This window comes from Pezoporus flaviventris, unplaced genomic scaffold (assembly GCF_033815535.1).
Source record: "Pezoporus flaviventris isolate CSIRO_AGI_PZ_B2104156 unplaced genomic scaffold, CSIRO_AGI_Pfla_v1 ptg000045l, whole genome shotgun sequence".
Classification (NCBI taxonomy): Eukaryota; Metazoa; Chordata; class Aves; order Psittaciformes; family Psittacidae; genus Pezoporus; species Pezoporus flaviventris.
The window spans coordinates 4,849,756-4,869,977 of NW_026892593.1; the positions used below are offsets into that span (position 1 = coordinate 4,849,756).

The following is a 20,222-nucleotide window of genomic DNA, read 5'->3' on the forward strand; positions in this document are numbered from 1 at the left end:
GAGTCAGATTTGGAATTCATCTATAAAGAAAATATCCTCATTAAAAGGTTTTCTCAGTCTAGAAAGCCAAATAGGGCAGATGCATGAAGATGACAGACGGCTACGGTTTTCTTGGTCTTATATCTTTGTCATACACTAATGAACCACTCAACACAAGAAGAAAAAAAATAAAGGCAAACAAACCAAAAAAAAACCCAACAAAACAGCCCAACAACAGAGAAAGAAGCAGAAAGGTCCAGAAAAGAACAACAATCACAGCAGACATTGCATGCGCTTTCAGCTTTTGGTTGCTGCAGTTCACCTGGACTGTTTAAAAACCTGTGATGAATGGGTGGCACACAAGATACTGTTGTGTCTTTCAAGTCTTTGACAGTTGGCAGTAAAGGTTTACTAAGCAAAACTGCAGAGGGCCAAAAGGTTGCCATGATGGATCCCAGATACAATAGAACTGGGGATTTTCTGTATAGGGAGTGATAAGGAGGAACTTTTAGGGCTGACAGGAATGACCTGCATACTATGACAAATGAAGAGGTAAGGATGTGACTGTTGGCACAGTACGTGAGAAACCAGGATCAATTTCTTGTCATGTTAATGTCTTAGTGTGTGGCCCTGAGCAAATAAATCCCTTAGGATCAGACCCTGAAAAGGATACAGGGATCTAAAGATGCAAACTGGAATATAAGAGGCCTTTCAAAGACAAGCAGGAAATCCCAAAACCCCTATTTTGATATTGATCTATGTCTTACTCTTTTGTGACATAGCAGTTCCTTGGGTTTTGTGCAGTAAAATATTTTATGTATCATCACTTGTTCCAATTTTGAAAAAATGTGGATGATAAAAGCCAAATTGGATTTGAATGCTAAAGTAACTGAATCTGTAATGCATGTATGTGTAATACACCTTGCAATCTGGCTCTTCAGCCAGCAGTGGGGAAAAGGACAGGCCCTGTTTATTATCTATTTTTTCAGACATCCACCAACCATTAAATCTGTTTGGTTAGAGGAGCAAGTAATTCTGCAGCCAATCATTTGGGAGGAGACCTTCCGGCTTGATTAGACTTCCCTCAATAAAGTTTAACACATCAAGGCTGGAATAGGATTTAAGGAGCCAAAAGTTTCATGGCTGCTGTTGCTTTGTTTTCCCCTTTATAATGATTTTTTCTTAAATTGGCTTTTCTCTGAAGAATTAGAACATAAAATACTTCTTTGCATTTCCCTCATCTCCTGTAAAGAAACATATGTCCTTGCCAGTATTTCCTCAATGAAGGCCCAACAGCCAATAAACATAAGCAATCAGAGGGACGGAAGTCTCTGTACTTGAAAGTTAATAGACTTGAAAGTTTTGTTCAATTTGGATGAGTACCCCAGAGCTAATCCATTGAAACAGAAGCTACTGACCCATACCAGGAGTTGAGGAAAATAAGCTTTGCATAACCCTTATTAATGTCACATGCCTGGCACTGAGCTATACAGGTGGGTTTCTTACCATGGCTCTGGTTATCACAATTGGCACACGTCTACCTGTGACACATTTGGCAGCGGAGGCCAACAGGATAGGAAAGGTTTGTTTAGGTTTGAAGAGCAATCTGAAAATGCTGCTGTTCAGACAGGCATATAACCTGTCTACAGAACAGGATGCAAAGACTATTTTTGAAGAATTTGATGAGGTGTTTAATAGACCTGAAAGCATTGTGAATAAAACACATCATACTGATACAGATCCCATTATACTGCAAAAATACAAGCATCACGTACAGTACAGTCTCATTAGTCTTGAGAAATGAAGGAAACATTGATTGTGACAAGATGGTAAGATGCAGTGTTACTGAGAGAACACAGATACTAACTGATGCAGTTAGCAACCCAGTCACATGTGATAATAAGAAATGTTATGGATTCATGTAGATTCAGGCGATGTGAATAATGCTACCAAACGCAACGCAGCCCATGGGAGCTCTGGGGCAAGACATGTCTAGACTTCCAACAGCAAGAACATTGCCAGATCTAGATGACAGCCCATGATTTTGGCAACTCCAGTTTGATCAAATATTAAACTCTACACCTTCAACTCCCTTTTTTGCTGATGCATTTTTAGGTAACTTTGCTCTCAGATTACTTCAGAACTTAAAAAGTACCATTCCACAGAATTTTGAATCCTTTAAAATCCAGGTGGAAGTAACTATTTATAACTTCTTGAGCTAATGTAATAATCATCAACACTGTAAAAATTATAGCTGATATCCATTTCAGCAGGTCTGGATATTGGAAGCATTTTTCTTCACCGTATAGGCCTTCTTCCAGAGAAGATCAACTGTGTCAGCATTAAACTTTATGCAAAATAGATTCCAGATTTAGGTTCCTGTCTGAATGAGGCAAAGGACTTGAACCTGAAGGTACAGCTTCATGACATATTGCCTTCAGAAGTGAGGCAAATATCTGAAGCTCCTCTTTATTGCTTCTGTTCCCCAATGCCAGTTCACAATTCTTTCTACTCCATTAGCTGGTGCATGCACTGCATCTGTGTGTAAAACAACCCCCCTCCTATGGCCATGAGGATTATTTTTCAACATTCTTTTTCACCATGTTTCTAGTATGTCCCTGCAAAAAGTCTGTAGTGTCCCAAATAAGAGAGTGGCAGTCTGTGACATAAAAGCAAAATGTGGTAGATGGTGCCTGAATATTCTTAAATGGGATTTTGCTTCTGAAGTCAGTATGTTGTGAAACTGCTTCCTGGGTCTCTCACGCATCTCATGACAAATGCATTTATAATTGGGCTGTAGATTGAGACTCCTTTTTGGCCAATAATTATTCAATTATTCTAAAGCACATTACAAGTATCATTAAGTATACAGCAGGAGCAGTTTCAAAGGGACCCTTCTCAGAATTGTAAATATTCTGCTTATCAAGCAATTCACCTGCTATGGAAGAAAATAGCAGAGAGTGTATCCAAGTTAAGATTTCACATTTCCTACAGTAGTGTATTACCCAGGGAGGTCTTTAGCAATCAGATACAGATTGTGAGGGTTTTTTTTTCTTTCTCTGATTTTAACCAGAAATTCCACACTCAAGCCAAAAAATCTTTCCTTCAAAAATTACTGGATTAGTACTGCATATCAGAAAAGGATTCTGGTAATTCCTATGCAGTTCTGAGAAGGACCTGATCACATCAATGTAAACAAGCAATGACTCATCTAAAACACAGGAAATTATTCTGAAAACATAAGTACTTTTTTTAAAGCACACTAAAGACTTTCTTAGAGCAGTTAAGTTTTCAAGAGCTTCTAAGTGTAAAAATCACAGCAGCAGCAAGAAGGTTTGAAGTAATCATGAGTCAAGGAATACAATAATGAGAAATGCCAAATGATGCCAGCTTGCAATTGAAAGAGTAATTCTGCATGGATGGTCAACAATGAAAGCCCAGACACATCCAAGTATAACTTTTTGTAGGATCTATCAATGTGAAGTTGCTGCACATATTGAAAGGTGGCGTAAAAATCTCCAAATCATAATGCCATAGAGCATGAGACCAGAAATGTTAAACAGAGCCCACAAGTGCCTATATCTGGGTTTTGAGACATAAAACACTATATAGAATGCCCTTACGGAAAATAAAAATAAAACCTGCAACAAATATTTGAAAAGATGCAGAAGAACTGTTATTCTTTTGAACTTGCTGAGCAATGATGGAATAATTAATTAAGCCAGTAACTGTGGTCTTCTTTTCTTCAGGGAAGAAGGGTATTGTTTGAAGAACTGAGAAGAGTTTGGATTTTACTTTTTCTCTCTCTGTAAACTCAGCAGCTAGATCGCTTTCAAAAGACCAAAGAAAAAAGGTGAATAGATTGTTATTTGAAAGTGAGATGTTGCCCACCCTAAATTGCCAGAGTTGACATTTCTGGCACTGGCCATAGGAGCATTGGCCAAATCATTCCTTCCAAGCAGAGCCCAGTTTTGCCTTGGCAGAAGCAGCATATGGAAATGGGTGTCTTTGAGATACAAAGCTTCTTCAAGCACCACTGAAGTGCTGCCATTGCCCCTCTCCTTTCAAGGGGGTGTAGCATATGCTCTCCTGACTAGCTGATTAGCACTACTGAGAGCTAAATAGCAGAAGGACAACCCACAGGATCAGTTTTTACCATTTTCTGTGTCTTTAGACTGGCATATCCCACAGAGGAAGGCAAAAACTAAGTGGTCTCTCACAGGAAGGATGCAAAAAGTCTCTCTCCTCTCTCCTAAAATGATGCTTTATTTTATCTCTCAGATGCAATCTTGGATAAGTTAGTACTCATTGTATCTAATCCATATGTTTTCTGGGCAAAATATATATTGACTGGGGACAATGATTTGTTTATTTGGTTGCTGTAAAATAGTGTGGAGTGTTACACATTCATTCTACATGAGAAAGATAGGATTCTAGCTTCGTACTCCCTTTTCCTTATAAGAAAAAAAAGTATTGTGCCTTCCTTATGCAACTAGAAGTAAATTGAGTGTAACAACATCATTGTAAAATGATGTGCTTTATAAGGTCCTGAATATGGCGCAAGTTTTGTGTTTTGTTTCTAATTGTTTGCTCAATACAAAAGGATAATTCATTAGGCCAATTCTCCAAATAATCTCAAAGTGACATGAATTCCTTTGCAGAGTGAATGTCTGTAGCAAGTAATCCATGGAAAATAGACAGGCAGGCATCTCTTGTCATTTTGGAGCTCTAATCCACTGCCCGGAGCATGAAAATGCTCAGGATAACAAGTGTGGGAATGACCAAAATCAACATTATTTTTTAAATTTTATTTTCTTAATGATGATGCTGATCAATAGAATTGCTGAATCTGGCAGATACAATGCCAAGGGATTAATGAATTAAGCTCAGGAAGCAAAAGAATTTGTTAAAGAGGAGAGGGGAAAAGCTCCTTCTTTTCCACTGGTGTGTGAATATTAAGCAATGAAAGCAGCAATGACAGAATTTTAGCCTTCACCTTACCACAGCACCAAGCCTTGTTCTATAAGAGTCTCTACGTTTTAATTAGAACCATACTGACACCCGCATTTTCAACTATGAACTTCAGTTTGAAAGTTAAGACTATTTCCTAAATGCTGGTTGAGCAGCTAAGTCTGAACACAGAAAAGGGACTCTGTATTCCGTGAAATTCAGTGTGGACTGGTCACCATTGGTGGGACTAGATAACTGGTTTTTAACCCTTAGGAAATAGTGGTAAAAAGAAGAGATCTCACTGAAATATCATAGACTCTGTCACCATAAAGCACCCAAAGACTATTCGGTACAAAATAAAGCAAGGTCATCACACTTCCCTGATGATGCCAAACTTTTGCAAAGGTTGATTACCAGCATTTCTGTCAATATTGCATTAGGAATGTAATACGGGGTGCATATCTGTGTAAGACATTACATTCCAAAATGCACATTAAATCAATACTCAGCACAGCATGAAAAATTTAATAAACCATCACTCACTAGAAGGGGGCTGTTCAGACGTGTGGGAGGGGAGAACTTAAGTTTGCTTACATGCTTGTATTTACAGCTCCTTAACATTTAAATACCTCTGGGGATTTTGGGTGTTCTTTCGTTTAAACAAACAAACAAACAAAAGTCATTACCTAGTTCCATGGCATAAAAATGTAAGATTAAAATAATGACACAGCCCTGGAAATCGGAAGGTTTGGAACGTTTTTAACTTACAAGAACACTTCAGAGAATACTCCAGTGTAATTTATAAGCCCCTCCAGACCTGTACATGTCTTGAACTGATTGTTGAAGTGGGCTTTACTAGGAATTTCTCTTGCTGAATTGGAGTAGCGCAGGAGGTGGGGAGGGCAGGAGGGCTAGAGCAACCTTCCCTAACAAGGCTTTAAAAGCTTCAGTGGTAAAGTTGTGCTGATGGAAGACTTTGTTACTTGTTTTTAACCAGGAGCAACTCGAAGAGGATTACGTTATGGGCAGGAGATGTTATTTATGTGGGTAGCAACATTGTTGTATCGTGCCGTTGTTGTTTTTAAAGGGGGGTGTACATCTTTTAATTAGAACAGTAAAATGAAATTAACCCCCCCCCAAAAAAAAAAAAACAAACAACAAAAGAACCACCAGAACCTGGAGACTGACATCAAATAGCGCGTGAAACGTATAGCTCCGTGCCTTTCCCGGGCTGGGTGGAGGTTTCTGTTCTCCCCTCTCCTCCTGCTGCGATGTCTTTCCTTTTTTCTTCCCCCCTCCTTTCTCTCTGCACGTGCGGTGTGTCAGCGGGGAGAAGGGGGGGTCGAGCTTCCCTGCGCTCCCATTGTCAGCCGCTCTCCCGAGCGCGGCTTGAGCCGGTGTCCCCGGTGTGGCTCCATATGCGCGGGGAGCGCGGGGCCGCCGCCGCCGCGCCCGCCCCTACCGCCCGGGACCCGCCCGCCGCGCGGGGCAAAGGGGCTCCCGCCCGCCCCGGCCCCTGCCCCCGGCCCGCGCCGCCGCCCGCCGCCGCCGCCCGCATCATGCCGCCCCCCCGCCCGCACGCCACTCGCGCCCGGGGGCTGCCTCCTTTTCCGGCCCGCGGCGTGTGCGTGAGAGGGGCTTGAAGTTGCCCCGGCGGCGGCGGCGGAGAGGCGGGGGGCCGGGGAGATTGGCGGCGGCGGCGGCGGCGGGGCGCGGCGGGGCGCGGCGGGGCGCGGAGCCCACCCCATCACCTGTTACCTCCGCTCCCCAGGTTGCCTGAAGTTCCCCGGCGGCGCCCGGCAGGACGGGGAGCGCCGCGGCTCCGGCTCGCAGGGACCCTACAGTGGCTGCTGCAGCATGGGCTGGCTCAGGGGGATTGCCTTGCTTTCCTTGGGAGTATTACTAGCAGGAAGAGTGAACTGCCAGCATGTGAAGAATAACGTGCCAAGGCTCAAATTATCCTATAAAGGTAAGTCTGTTGTTCTCGCTCTTATTCCCGGCTTGCCTCAAAACCTCTCCTGCTCTGCCCCGTCGCTGCCTCCCCTCCCTCCCTTCCTCCCTGGTTTTCCCCATCTTCCAAAAGGGGGAAACTGGCATTAGGAGGAATTTCTAAGGAAAAGACTTATAAAAGCCCCTTCGTGCTACGGGCGGTACCACGCAGTTTAAACACAGACAAAGAAGAGTTAGTTGCATTTGCAGACAAGGACTCCGGATCGTGCTGATCCGTGGAGGATTTTTTTTTTCAGTCTTGGGCTATTTCACCGGACTTTACTCTTTAAAACGATGAGACGTGCTTGGCCACCCAGCTAATCTCTCCCGTGCTGGGCATGTCGCGCAGCCCCGATACCGGCTCTCCTTCAAACACCATGGAATAAATGAGGATTTATATTTTCCCTTTTTTAGGCATGAAGTGGTTAATTCTCGAGTCATGAATATTCAGTTTGTACGAATCTGACAATCAGATGCCTAACATAAGCAGTAGATGGTGGGTTTGCCAAGAAACTATAAACTGAAAGGAGCAGATCAGTCCAGAAAAGGAGGAAAGGACTGTTATGCACTAGAAAATGCTGCCTATGTATGTTTAAGGCAGTGCAATTTATTTGAACTGGGATTGTTTTCGGTGTAGTCTCATGTATTTCATTAGAGATCACGGGGAAGGCGTAACTGAAGAGAGCGAACTGTGAGATTACGTTTATGTTTGAAATTGTGTAATGCCACTCACACTGCAATTGTCAGTAATTAACTTTTGTATAACACTGCCAGTATTAAAGGAGGACTCTGAAGTAGGCAAACTGTTCTATCTGCATAGTTTTTCTCTAAGTACATTTGCAGAAGGATTCACCAAATCTGGAGACTTGTAACTGGGGAAGAAGTTTAAAATATAAGAGCTGTAGAGTGTTATTTCTAAAAGGGAGATGTAGACATCCATGTATCTCTCTATATACATGTTTCACTGAAGAGCTTCCTTCTCACAAATCTCAGATTATTGAAGGTTGAGAGAAGGCGCAGCAGTTACGGTTCTGAAGGAAGGGAGGAAAAGTAACACACTGCTTTTACCATGGAAAGAGAGGGAACATGTGTGTGCATGCCTGGTCATAGCTGTCAATCTCATCTTACAGTACAGTGCTAATACATCTCTTGCCAGTAGAAATGCATTTTCTAGTTTTTTTTACCTTTCTTGTGCTGCAGCAAAGAGGGAGGAAAGTCCTCTCTGTTTCAATGTCAGGCGTCATCTTCACACTCCAGAGGAAAAAAGAAAGATGTTAAACACCTGCAAAACTTGGATGCACTGTGTGAAATAAACGCGTGTGCAGGGTTTTATTGAAGAACACTTCTATGCATGTTTGTGTGTGTTTAAACTTGAAAAGATATGTAAGGAAAGAACACTTTAAGCTGTTCAGAATCTGTTAATTGAGTTTTCATAAGAAAAGCATTAGTATTTAACACAAAATTGATTATTTTGAATGATGGATTCTGAAGAAATCTTCTACCATTACTCCATGTCATGTCAAAAAACTCATTAAAACCTTAATTGTTTCCAAACTTTTACAATCATACTGAAACTCAGATGAGTGTATAGAAGCATGAATGCTATAAAAATATCCTGTAAAGCGGTTTAAGGGCTAATTAATTATTGTTTATTTTTTTTCCACCCTCTTAAAGTTTATTGATGGCTCAAGTCTGCTACCCCAGCTCATACTGACTGAATTCACAGAAACTAATTTGAAACTGAATGATAGTGATTTTCTCTTTTTCTTTGTTTTTTTCCCCCCATTTTCTTTTTTCACCCCCTGGTACTATATCCGTATACAATTTAGCAACACTTTGCTACTCTGCTGGTTGGTTATTTTCCAGCTCTGCTCTTTTTTTTTTTTTTTTGAGAAAGGGTCTCATTTTCTTTTTTTTTTTTTTTTTAATATATCAGACATAAATTTTAATATACAGTCAGTTCTATATGAGCAAAACAGGAAACTGAAAGGAACATTGATGCTGTTTTTGTAGTTGGCAGATCATTGTGAGAAGAAAACGAGTTCAAGTGTTGAGCAGCCCTGTTTCCTATCTGTCAAAGTAAATGCATGGTTAATTCAAAGCAAGTTAAAAGTCTGAATACTTACAGGAGTTCACACCTTGGTCTTTGATTCACATACTTGACTTAAAACATGTGTAACCCTAAAAATCAGATCAGACTGCTCACATGCTTAATGTTAAATACCAGTGTAAATGCTTGGCCAGGTCAAGAGGAGCGTGTTGCCCGTGCTGACACATTGATCCCTAAGTATGGGGATGCCATTATTCATGAGGGAAGACTAAGCCTTATCAGGTGGTGCTATTCCAGACAGATTTTGCTTTCAGCAGAGTATTTTATGCACAGATCAATGTGAACACCTTAAGTAGGAACAGACTTAAAAGATGTAGGTATTAAAAATATGTCTTTTAGGCACTGACTGAATACCTGACTAATGCTAATATCTATCTCTCAGGGTATACCTCATTGCTGTGTGACTATGTGATATTATATGATTCATCTCTACTCAAACTGCTTGCAGTTAGGAAAAGAAGCTCCCCAGTTACTTACCCATTTTGCCTCTCCATAAAGAGCTGTGGTTGAGTAAAATAAACTTATGATACAAAGTGACTTCTCTTTCCAGTGACTGTCATTGTACTTTCTTTTAACATCATGCTTGTTTTTTGCCTAAACAAATACCTTGGAGCTAATTGTTGGTGCTTTATTTCAAAAGAAAAGCAAGGATGTATTTTAACTTCTTGTTTTTCTCGACTAATTAGATGTCAAACATGGTTAAAAAGCTCAGGCATTTTGTTGGAAAGTTAGCAAAATGAGTCATGAAGGGTTAAATCCCTGCCAACCTTGATTTCCTATGGTCACTTGTTTTCAAAGGTCCAGTGTTAGCTGTGCCGTTTCCCAGGTTGCTGGACAGAAGTTTTGATGAACTCTTATTCTTGTTTCCTCTTAACTTCTTGTCACACAGTCTTGCAATAGATTAGAAGCATCCTATGGGGCATGTTGCAGATAGGAAGCGGAAGTGTATAAATGCACGTATTAAGGCCACATCTGCAGTCTGAAAAGGTTCTGTTTATGGTAAAACAGAGTTCTGGTTATTTGGTTTATATCACCTTGATTTCAGTGGCATATTAAAAGACGGAAATTTGAGGAGAGCACTTGGGAAATCCTTGTCCAGCTGGAATCTGTGGGGAAACTCCTGTTCAGTAGCATCAGGGTTTTGCTCCATTTCAAAGTTTCCAAGCATTTTCATCTTCACTCATGGATTGCAAAGGTTTTGCACAGGTAATGTTTATATCCTTATTTCAGTCAAAGGGAATGAATATGATTGAAGGCCTGATCCAAAGTTCATTGAGGTCAGTAAGTTGTGGATGTGGTAAAACCAGCTGTAAAAACTGAAAGCTCGCTTAAGCCCTTCAACCTCTGAGATCTTTTTGTGTCCTTCAAAGATGTTGTGTCCTTATGGTAAAGTAACAAGGAACATCACTGTTGATATGTCAAAAGTAAAGGAATCTTTCCTTGAAGAATATAAGGGTCTTGTTGTTGGTCTTCATTAGTTTGTTTATTTGGGGGTATTTTGTGTTTTGCTTTTTTAATCTCATTGGCTTCAATTTCAGTGTCAGTTTTAAGTCTTTATAGTGTGTCATTAGGTCACAGATTCTGTTCAGAAAACTTCTCTTGAGCACAAAGTTCTTGGAAAGATGGTGATCAAGTTGAGTGTGTCAAGTTTAAAACAATAAATATAGTCTTAGCTCCAGATGGATTTCTTGTCTCGTTTATTGTTTCCTATTTTCTTTTGCTGTCCTCCTCATGGGGAGGTAATGGCACATAGATAGAACCAGCTACAGTAACCTTTCAATATAAACATATAAGTCTAAAGAAAGAGAGAGTTTCCATTAACAATTCTTTGATTTACAGATTTTTCCTAAGGCATCCCCGATTTTTGTCTCCACAGGAGTAAATCTTGTAAACCCAACTTTCTCAAACCCATCTGTCGCATCCTATTTCTCTATTGAAAATTACTAAATGCTGTAAGTATGTTTTGTTAAGAGTACATGTGTGGTTCTCTTTTGTTATTGTTGTTCAATTGGATACATATTACTTGAGAATAAGTAACTGGAAAAGCATTGCACACAGATTTAACTCCATTACTTTCTGGCTCCAATTCAAGCCATATTAAAAATAAGTGTCTTGTTTAAAGTTGCAGCAACAGTGAGAACTTCTCCATCCTTGATGTGCAGTTGATTTACAGTTTTATATTATGGATTTTGATCCAAATGAAAACCTGGCCCTAGTGAAAGTAATGGTAAAACTTTTGTCCTTTTCAATCTGGCCAACATGCCATGACAAGGGAGGAATGACACCGCACTGAATTACCTGTATGTACACTCATGTAAATATGATACTGGGCTTGTAGTTTGTTAACCCAGTCTGGTTGTAGTTGATGACCTGCTGGTGGGTTTAATTGTGGTTTTTCCTTTCCATCAAACTCTATAACTCACAATTCAATACTTCCACAAATATTGGGAAAACAGGACAAGTGGGAGAAGTAAATTAGGAGAGAAATATTGGCAAGGGTGCCTGTCTCTCTTGAGCTGGGACCAGTATTAGAGTTTGTCTCAGATTTCAAGGTATCTGACAAATCCTTTTGCTTAAAACTGTGTTGTAAGTCTACCGTATGAAGGAAAAACCTCTCCAATAAGCCTAAAAAGGAGAGAAGGGTAGCCCAGACTTAGGATGAAGACTGTTAAGGAAGGCAAACCAGTGATGTTTGCAGTCTAGGCATGGGTTTGTAACACACTGCAGCTTCTACTGCTCCTGATGGCACGGCTCCAGCACTCTCAGACCTCACTGTTCAGTCCGTTCAGGAGGCAATGAAGATGTTTGATACAGCCATAGCCTCTTCATCCTTTTGCACCCAACTGATGAGTCCTCCAGAGAAGATCTGTCTGTTGGTCTTTATAATATTGGTTGAGTGGGGTCTTCATGAGACTTGAGAATTGTCAGGGGAGAGGGAAGGACTACCCTGCCTGCCCCAGAGTCTGACAGGAGAGAGAAGCTGATGATGGAAGTGCTTAAGCTCAGATCTTGCCTATATAGGGAAATTTTCAGCTAGCTAATTAGGGCCTGAGACAGGCAGTGTAATTGGAACAAGGAGGGTGAAAACCTAGCCCAACATTCTCATTTTGTGTTTCCAGCTATCCCATTTAATTCCAATGGAAAGAGCAGTTTTTGGATTACAGAGCCTCCCTTTTCTAAGAAGCTGGAGTTCTCTATACTTATTTGTGCTGTATGGTTTGCAAATGCCTAAATTATTTATTTATGGAAGGTGCTGTATTGACAGCAATGGAAACTCTCTTGCTGTGGACAAGGTGTGCAGCACTTACTATTAGTTACAGCATCTTTAATACTCTAACCTAGTGAGGAATTTAGACATCCATAGTTACACTGAGCTCAGTGGATCTGCTGTGAAGTCTGCCTTAAAATTTACTTCTGTGCATGAAGTTTTTTGACCTGGACTGACGTACTTACCTGTTTATGGTTTATTCAGGTGTGTATTTATTCTGTAACGCATAGCAAAACAATATTTAAATAAGAAACCCAGTCTTTGCAGGCCACTACAATGTAAATGGGTTATTTATGATAATCTCTCTGGTGTGTGCATCTGTATGTATAGAAAGCATTTACATGGAGTTCCACCAGAGAATAAACCACTAAATTATTTGTATTTTTAACTCTTTCTTTTTGCTTGGAAGTGTTTTTCACTTTTGATTTAGGGCATTGCTGTCCTCTGTTCCTTTTAATCTGGTTTTGGTTTGCCTTTCATCGATTCTGCATACAGCCTTTAATGCCCACAGATGCTGCTAGAGGGACATCTTTATTATTTACTTCCTCTGGCCTACAGCCTTTTTTTCTCATGTGCATACCTGGAACACTGCAATGGAAGCACGAGCAATACAGAGTTGCTCCAGTATTTTGAACATTTTCTACATCAGCTGGAGCCTGACTTGACCCTAGTTCAATTTGAAGCAAAGCCACATCTTCACCTGAGGCGGTGCATGAGTGACCGAGAAGAAAACAAATTCTTCTAAGCGGTGTCAATGCTTGTGACATTTTCCAGTTGTTTGAAAGCTAAAAAGGGTAAAATTGTCTTCAGGCTCCCACGTGCTTATTTTTAAGCAAATGTGTGGGGTGGACCCTGGCAGCTCTATGTCAAAGTTTTAAATGGAAGTCCTGTAGCTTGTCCTGGTGCTCTTGTTAATTAAGGTTAAATGTGAAAGTTGCTGATGGTGCTGGTGGGCAATTCAGCGAATTCCTTCCCTTGCAGGATTAAAGCTCCCTTCAGGAATGTCTGCAAGTTCATGGTCCTCCCACATACAGCCTTCATATAGGTTAGCTGCTCTCTTCCAGCAACAGCTGTGGATGGTGAGAATAACTGTGGGGATAGTACATTTACTTGCCTTTTCCTGTTTTTTTTGCAAGAGGGATGGTGCCCCAATGTACAAGAGAAAAAAGGATGGCCACAGCTGTTCAGAGCATCAGAAATCTTAAAAGAGTGCTGTAGCCTTTTCTCCTGCACCACAGGAGGTCCTCTGTGGTGTCTTTGACTGACATAGCCACATTAGGCTCTTTTTACTGTCAGTGCAAGGAGAGGTGCCTCCAGAGAGCTAATCTTGGGTTAGACAGACTGAATGAGACTTTAAGGGTGCTCATCGCTTTTCAGTGACTAAAAGGAGTTAAGCTTCTTGTTCATTCATTTAGTTTCTTTTTTTTCCTGGGAGGCTATCAAAAGAAGGTACCAATTAAATGCTATGGAAAAAAATCGGCTGTATTCTGATCCAAAGCATCCTAATTTAAGAAACAGTTTCACTTAAATGAGTATTTAAAGTTGTATAAAAATCCAGCTGATTAAACTTATGTACGCTGTCAGTGTCTGTGATCTTGAGGTCACCTGTGACTATCTACATTTGCATGAAACTTCAAGTTTTTTTTTTCTCCAAGCAAGAAATATGCAGTATGACTATATTCTTCATATTCTTTAAACAATTACCTATCTATCTTATATCTCACATTTCCCATGACTCTTCTCCTTAATAAGCTCATCCCAAATCCAGTGACACATGCTGGAAGTGGCTGTCTGGGGCTGCAGAGCTTGACTAATTTAATAGCTTAATCAGTCAGAGCTTTCAATAAGCTGTCCCCTGGCAAGCTCTGTTACTTTCTGAATGTTTCTATACTTTAAAAGAAGAATGTATTCAAGATTCAATTTCATGTAGCATGGTTTGCAAATAAAAATGCATATGTATATGTACAACTCAGAGGAGAGGTGCCTTGACCCTGATTCGCCCTTTTTTTCAGCTGAACTATTTCAATATTGAGAGCAGAATGAAACCTAATTTAGGTTAATTTCTAAAAAATCTATATAGACTTACAGTTTGGGGGATTCTTTTCTCACTTTGGGGATTACAGTTTGCCCTTGAGCTAGACACATCTACTGCAACCCCTGAAATGCGTGAGCACTAGTCTACTTTATGTCACATCTTGTTTTCACCCTTCGCTGTTTTATAACCAAACACAGTAAAGTCACGAGTACTTGCCATTCTTCTAATGTTTTAAAGTCGTTTGACATTTGTTAGGCTGCCTGCTTATCTCTCCAGCTGGATGTTGCAGAAACTTTAGAAGTGAGCAGTCAAATAAAATTCTCATCTTTTATAAATACTTTCGTGCAAAGTTGGATCTTGCAGGAAACAATCTGAAGAATGAAGTAGTTATTTACTTTCAACTAACTTGTGGAAGGAGGAAAAAGAAAGCTCTCCTTTACTCTCCACTTTAATGAAGTAAAAGCTCATGTTGATTCTGACAGCCCCTCTTGGCTCCTTTTGAAATTCCAGCCTTGTGTGAGAAAAGGACACAAAAAAGCTCTGTGAGATAATTTAAAGGATTTAGAGCTGCCTTTCAAGGGGGAGGGGTTGGTGGCCTTTTCTAGAAGCAACAGATGATAAATACAGCTCACAAGCATCCAAAAGAGCTGCAGAGAGTGCAGGGTACAGCTTTCATCACCAGCTGACACTGGAATGGCAATAGCTTTCCTTTGCTAGACATAGATCTCACTCCTGGCCAAGGCACGGAGTAAGGTCTCTTAGAATGAAGTCGTGGTTTCATGGTGTTAATATTACTTTTTTTTTCCTTTATGGCTTTCCCAGTGCAACTTTACTACTTTTGCATGAATGTATAGTCTGAAATGGTTCTGACACCTGATGAAGATCTTTTTCTCGAAGCACAGTAAGGATCATATCAGCGACAATGAGTGTTGCTCTCTTGTATGAAGGCCAACTTGGTCTCCTCTCCATCGTTCTAGGTCCTATATAAGGTCTTCATTCTGCTAGGCCCATGTGATGAATGCTAGTTCCTGCTGAGTGATCAGAGGGACAGAAATGATATCTGGGTATCTGAGAAAGAAAACCTTATCTTCTAGATGGCTTTTTTTCCCTCATATTCCCTTGATATAGCAGTGGCTATATCAAAACTTCTTACCCTGATGGCCTTGCAGACAACAATATAAATGTGTGCCTGAGCTACCTGCAAATTGCATAGTTAGGAAATTGCTTTATTTCTAAATTGCAGCTCTTCCAATATGTATCTGAATCCACCCACAAAGTGAATATTTAGATATACAGGAGGTTATGATAACATCTTCAGAGAGTTCTAGTTGGCACTTCTCTGAAATATCCTAAACATTAGTGAAGAGTATTTGCAGAATGATGGCTGTGCAGTTATCAGTGTGGGAAGACCCCATCCATACTGCTGCTCTAAATATGTATCTTCAGTCGTTTGTACTCTAGCCATAAAAGCTGACCTCTAGCAAGTAGGCAAGATTTCATTTCAAGTGAAGAGATTCAGGAATCTGTTAAATTTGAAAGAAAATTCCTCATAGCTCTTTTTAAATGAGTGTTATGAAATAATAATAAAGTATATAGTGAAAATTTTGTATTTTCTCTGCAGCCTGGAGTATTGAGATCAAGATTAACATAAATTTCTAATTCTCCTTTTTTTAGATTTTGTTTCCCATCTGTGATGGAACTGTAATCCACTGGGAATTCTTCTTCCTTTTCTGGCATCCTTTTACAATTTTGTGTCTTTCATCATTCTTTTAATCCCCACTGGAACTCACACTCTTTACTGGACAACAGTCATTCAAATTAGGGACGTTTTGTTACCCTCTCCTACAAACAGGGGTTGGAGGTTAACAGAAACCCAGCACCACAGCTGATGATGTACAGGAAGTCTGTACTGTAATGGGAATCAAAGGAAGTACCATAAATGTGAAATCCTGTTAATTCGTTGGTTCTTCTGTGTCAGCTTCTTCACCTGTAAAGTGGTATTAAGTGATCTCATGAGGAATTGCTTGAGGCCAGAGAATTGCCATGCTTATTCAGAGCTGCATCCTACTCTCAGAATAATCCCATTAATGTGTATATTCACAGTTCAGTCAGAGTTTATTTTTGATCAACGTACAAAGGCCTTACAGGTACTTTAAAGTGATTATAATAATTATATTCACAGCTGTGTATGCCTGTGACATGAAACACATGCCTATTACCCAGAAAGCATATCTAATTTAATTCCATTTGTATATTCTAAGGGATTCTGTACCCTTTACAATGTTTTTTGGAGTATCCACCTCTATTTCACACTAAATACACTGTGAAGGTGATTATAAAAGTCTCTGGAGAAGAAGAACCTTTGTTCTTCTTGTTTAGTTTTAAGTTCTTTGTTCCTTGTTTAGTCTTTTCAATACTCTCTACCAAAGGTGCTTGAGTACTTGCAAGATCCTGGCTTCTCTGAGTTTAAGATAGGGTTCTCTTTATTTCTAAACATAGCTGATAATCACATTTTAAAATTCAGAAGGGGTTAAAAAATGTGTTTGGGGTTTGTTTTTTTTTTTTTTTTCCTTGTGCTTAGCAGACAAAACTAAAACCCTCACTTGGGCATTTCCTCCCCTTTGCACTTAGCCTGAACATACCTTATCAGGTCCCTGGTGTTTAATACTCTGCCCCTATAAGTGTATGTTTTCCTTCCCAACAGATTCTGGAAATAAAACTTGTGTTTCTTTTTGCACACAGCCCTTTTTCTGTCTTTCTCTACCCAAAATGCTTCCCAACCTTCTCCAGGGTGAGGGCAGCTTTTCTTAGACACTTAGGGAAATATTCATTAATCAGTTCAGTCAGTTCTAATTGCCTATCATTTGTGACTCACTCACTGGAAAACTGTTGCTTGACAGCCCTGGTTCAAACCTAATAATGAGGATTAACTGCTATAATAAAATCAGAAGTGGAGTTCTGCATCTCCGAAGATTCACATCCTCATTCCTAAAATAAGTAAGAAAGCACCTGTTCCCTTCATCAGCCTGGCCCTTGTGAAAGTAAAATTGGCTGTTTCATGTATTCCACATACCTCAAATGCAGCATTTAAATATTACCTTCAGTGAATTAACTCCAGGACTTTTTTTCTTTGCTTTTATACTTCCCCATGCCATTTACATGATGTAATGGCTGTTTTGAATAACATTCTTTTTCCGTAATAAAGCACTGGATTTCATGCTATTAGTTAAGAAATACAGAGCAAATTTAAGATTTTGTATGATTTTTGGTGTACCTTTGAACTTCAGGCACAAGTTTGTAGTTTCACTTGTTAGGCTACAGTGTCTTATTTGACCACATGCTACATATTTTTCTGGCAGTTTTGCTGGTACTAGAAGAGCTAAGTCCAGTTCTTGAGGCTGGCAAGCAGACCAACAGAGACTAATGTAAAAGGTCCCTTTTACTGGAGTAAAGAAGCTTTTTAATTTGTCTTCAAAGACAGCAGTATCAAGTGTCATGAGTATTATCATTCTATATTAGAAATTTTAAGCTATCTAGTGTAAAGCAAGTGTAACTTCATTAAATGACCGTGACTGCAGTGATTCATGTTTAGACCACTGATGTTGCTAATTGACATTGCACCAAAGGGACTGAGGACAAGACTGAGCAATGCAACTTCTAGTTTTTTAACACAATTTCCATAGCTGAGACCATAAACAGACTTTTAAGGTCATTTCTCATAGCTGCCACTGTCTTAGAAACAAATTCTATCAGCATATAGGAATATGGCAAACACAGAATTTTGTTTCAATGTAGGTTCACCCCCATTATTGTGCACAGAAAATATTTTACCTTATGCCAGACATATGGAAGTGATCAATGTATGTAAATTACATAAGAAGAGGTGAAATAACAGCTTTTTAGGCTAGGAAATGTCTCTTGTTTCTGGTTATAAGACACTGAAACCACACCAGAAAATGAAAGTTTGGGTCTTAAGTCAAGTTTTCCTTTAAAATAACAACTGGGGAGAGGGTAGAGTAGCAATGATTTTTGATAATCACCATGAAAGCACAATATTGTCCTGAGCTGAACCACTCAGTCTCTTGGACACCAGGGTTTAAGATGCAATTGCTTACATGTGTGAGGCCAGACCATGAACCTGTTCTATGCAAAGGTGAATTGTTCTGCAACTCACTGTGCTCAGTAGTACAAGTCAAGTGTCCTCAAACATGGGGTTTAACAGGCAGGGCAGCTTAAGTGTCTTCTATTCATTTTCCTCCCCTGATGTCATGGCATGCCCATGGTGCAGTGATTTTAACCTACTCTAAAATTCAGGGGGGTTGAGGAGCTGAGTTATTTTCTAGGGTTCTGAGTGACCAAGGGAGGAAAAAGAAAGAGCTTAAGTCTGCTCTGCCTTTCAAATTGTTTGTAAAACTATTGTACCCCAGCTAGTCTCTAAGAAATCAATACTTATTTTGCGACCAGAATGCATTCACTGTGATCCCAACATTTTCCATTGCAAGAAATTTAGATTTTATTTTTTATTTTCATGTTCAGTATTGCTGAGTAAGAAACTAATCTAGAGCCTGGCAGGGTTTTAATCTAAGGCATTGTCATATCTTTCATTCTGAGTTGAAAAATGGTCAGATCACTGGGTTTCATAAATGTGTGGAAAGCTGTAAAAGCTGCTATTTGCATGTGAATGGTCAGCTGAGGTAGGAAGGGAGATATGTAAATAATTCTGGCAAAGATCATTGCATTTCAAAGCGCTGTGAAAAGCAGCACCATAAAACTTCAACCTATTCACAGGTATGAAAACTCCCATGCCTTAAATAGACGTGGCGTAATAATGACCACTTGGGGAAAAATGAATCTTAAAAAGCAATATCAGGTCTCCCACTACAATACATTTTCTATTTCTTTTAATATTTCCAAAAAAGATAAGCTAAAAAAGCTTATCCCCCTCCCCCAGAGGAGGGGGAAAGAAAAAAAGGCAAAGAAAAAAAGAGCACAGGATCTAAGCAGTAAGCAGATGTAGACCTTCAGTGAAAGTCTGGCAGACAAGTGTGATAGGTGTGGAAGAAATGTAAAGGATTTGAGTATTATTCTGCATTATGTCAGTATCTGACCCAGGAGGCACCCAAAATAATCATTACTTTAATCTTCCATACAAACTGCTCAACATTTCAGTATTCTGCTGAACTGTTGTACTTCAGTATGTGCTCAACTAGGTAGAATGGGGGAATGTTTTAGTTTAAATGTATACTTCAAAAGGTACAGCATCATGCATCCAAAAAGGCAAAAAAATGAAAGTAAACAATAGAAAAATGAGGACCACAGAGTAAAATAAAAATCTTAATAGGCTTTGAGCCAGACAGTTTTCTACTTTTTTTTATTGTACTTCGTGTCTGCTTAGATAGAATTGTCATGTATATATATGGAGAAAGATTTACGAAGCCATTTATGCCTGAAGCAGCTCCAGAAAGTATAATTAGGCAGGGCCAAGGACCAGAAAATGTTTCCAAAGTGAAGGTCACCTCCAAAGGTGATGTAGATTATGTACCTACCCCTTAATCATGAAATAATGTGGAACTGTTGCTGTAGTTTACCAGTGTAATTTCCCCCAGTATTGTTTTGTAGCTTCCTTGCACTTACCACAGAATACCATGATGTATTTCATTCTAACTTCATAATTTGGTAAATAGCTTGTATCACTCCTGTAACCATTTACAGCACACATTTTCTTCCTCAAAAAGCTTCTGCACGCTAATTTGATCTGGTTACATTATGCTGAAAGTAACTCACAAAGTTAAATGCAATTTCATTCAATGAATTTATAAAGGAAAATTACTCAAAGGCTCTGGGATTTGCTCAGTCACACTAATATTCCTGTAATGAAATGTGATTTGTCT

The 20,222-nt window shown here is 39.7% G+C and overlaps 1 protein-coding gene across 1 annotated transcript in view; it reads left to right on the plus strand.

Annotated features, from left to right (window-relative positions):
* The first annotated feature begins 6,463 nt into the window (after positions 1-6,463).
* Positions 6,464-20,222, plus strand: part of SEMA3A (semaphorin 3A) — a 169,914-nt gene continuing 156,155 nt past the window's right edge. The window contains exons 1-2 of the mRNA XM_061467285.1: positions 6,464-6,553; positions 6,701-6,898. Of these exons, the coding sequence (XP_061323269.1) occupies positions 6,787-6,898 (112 nt within the window). The 5' untranslated portion in view covers positions 6,464-6,553; positions 6,701-6,786. The remainder of the gene's footprint in view (positions 6,554-6,700; positions 6,899-20,222) is intronic.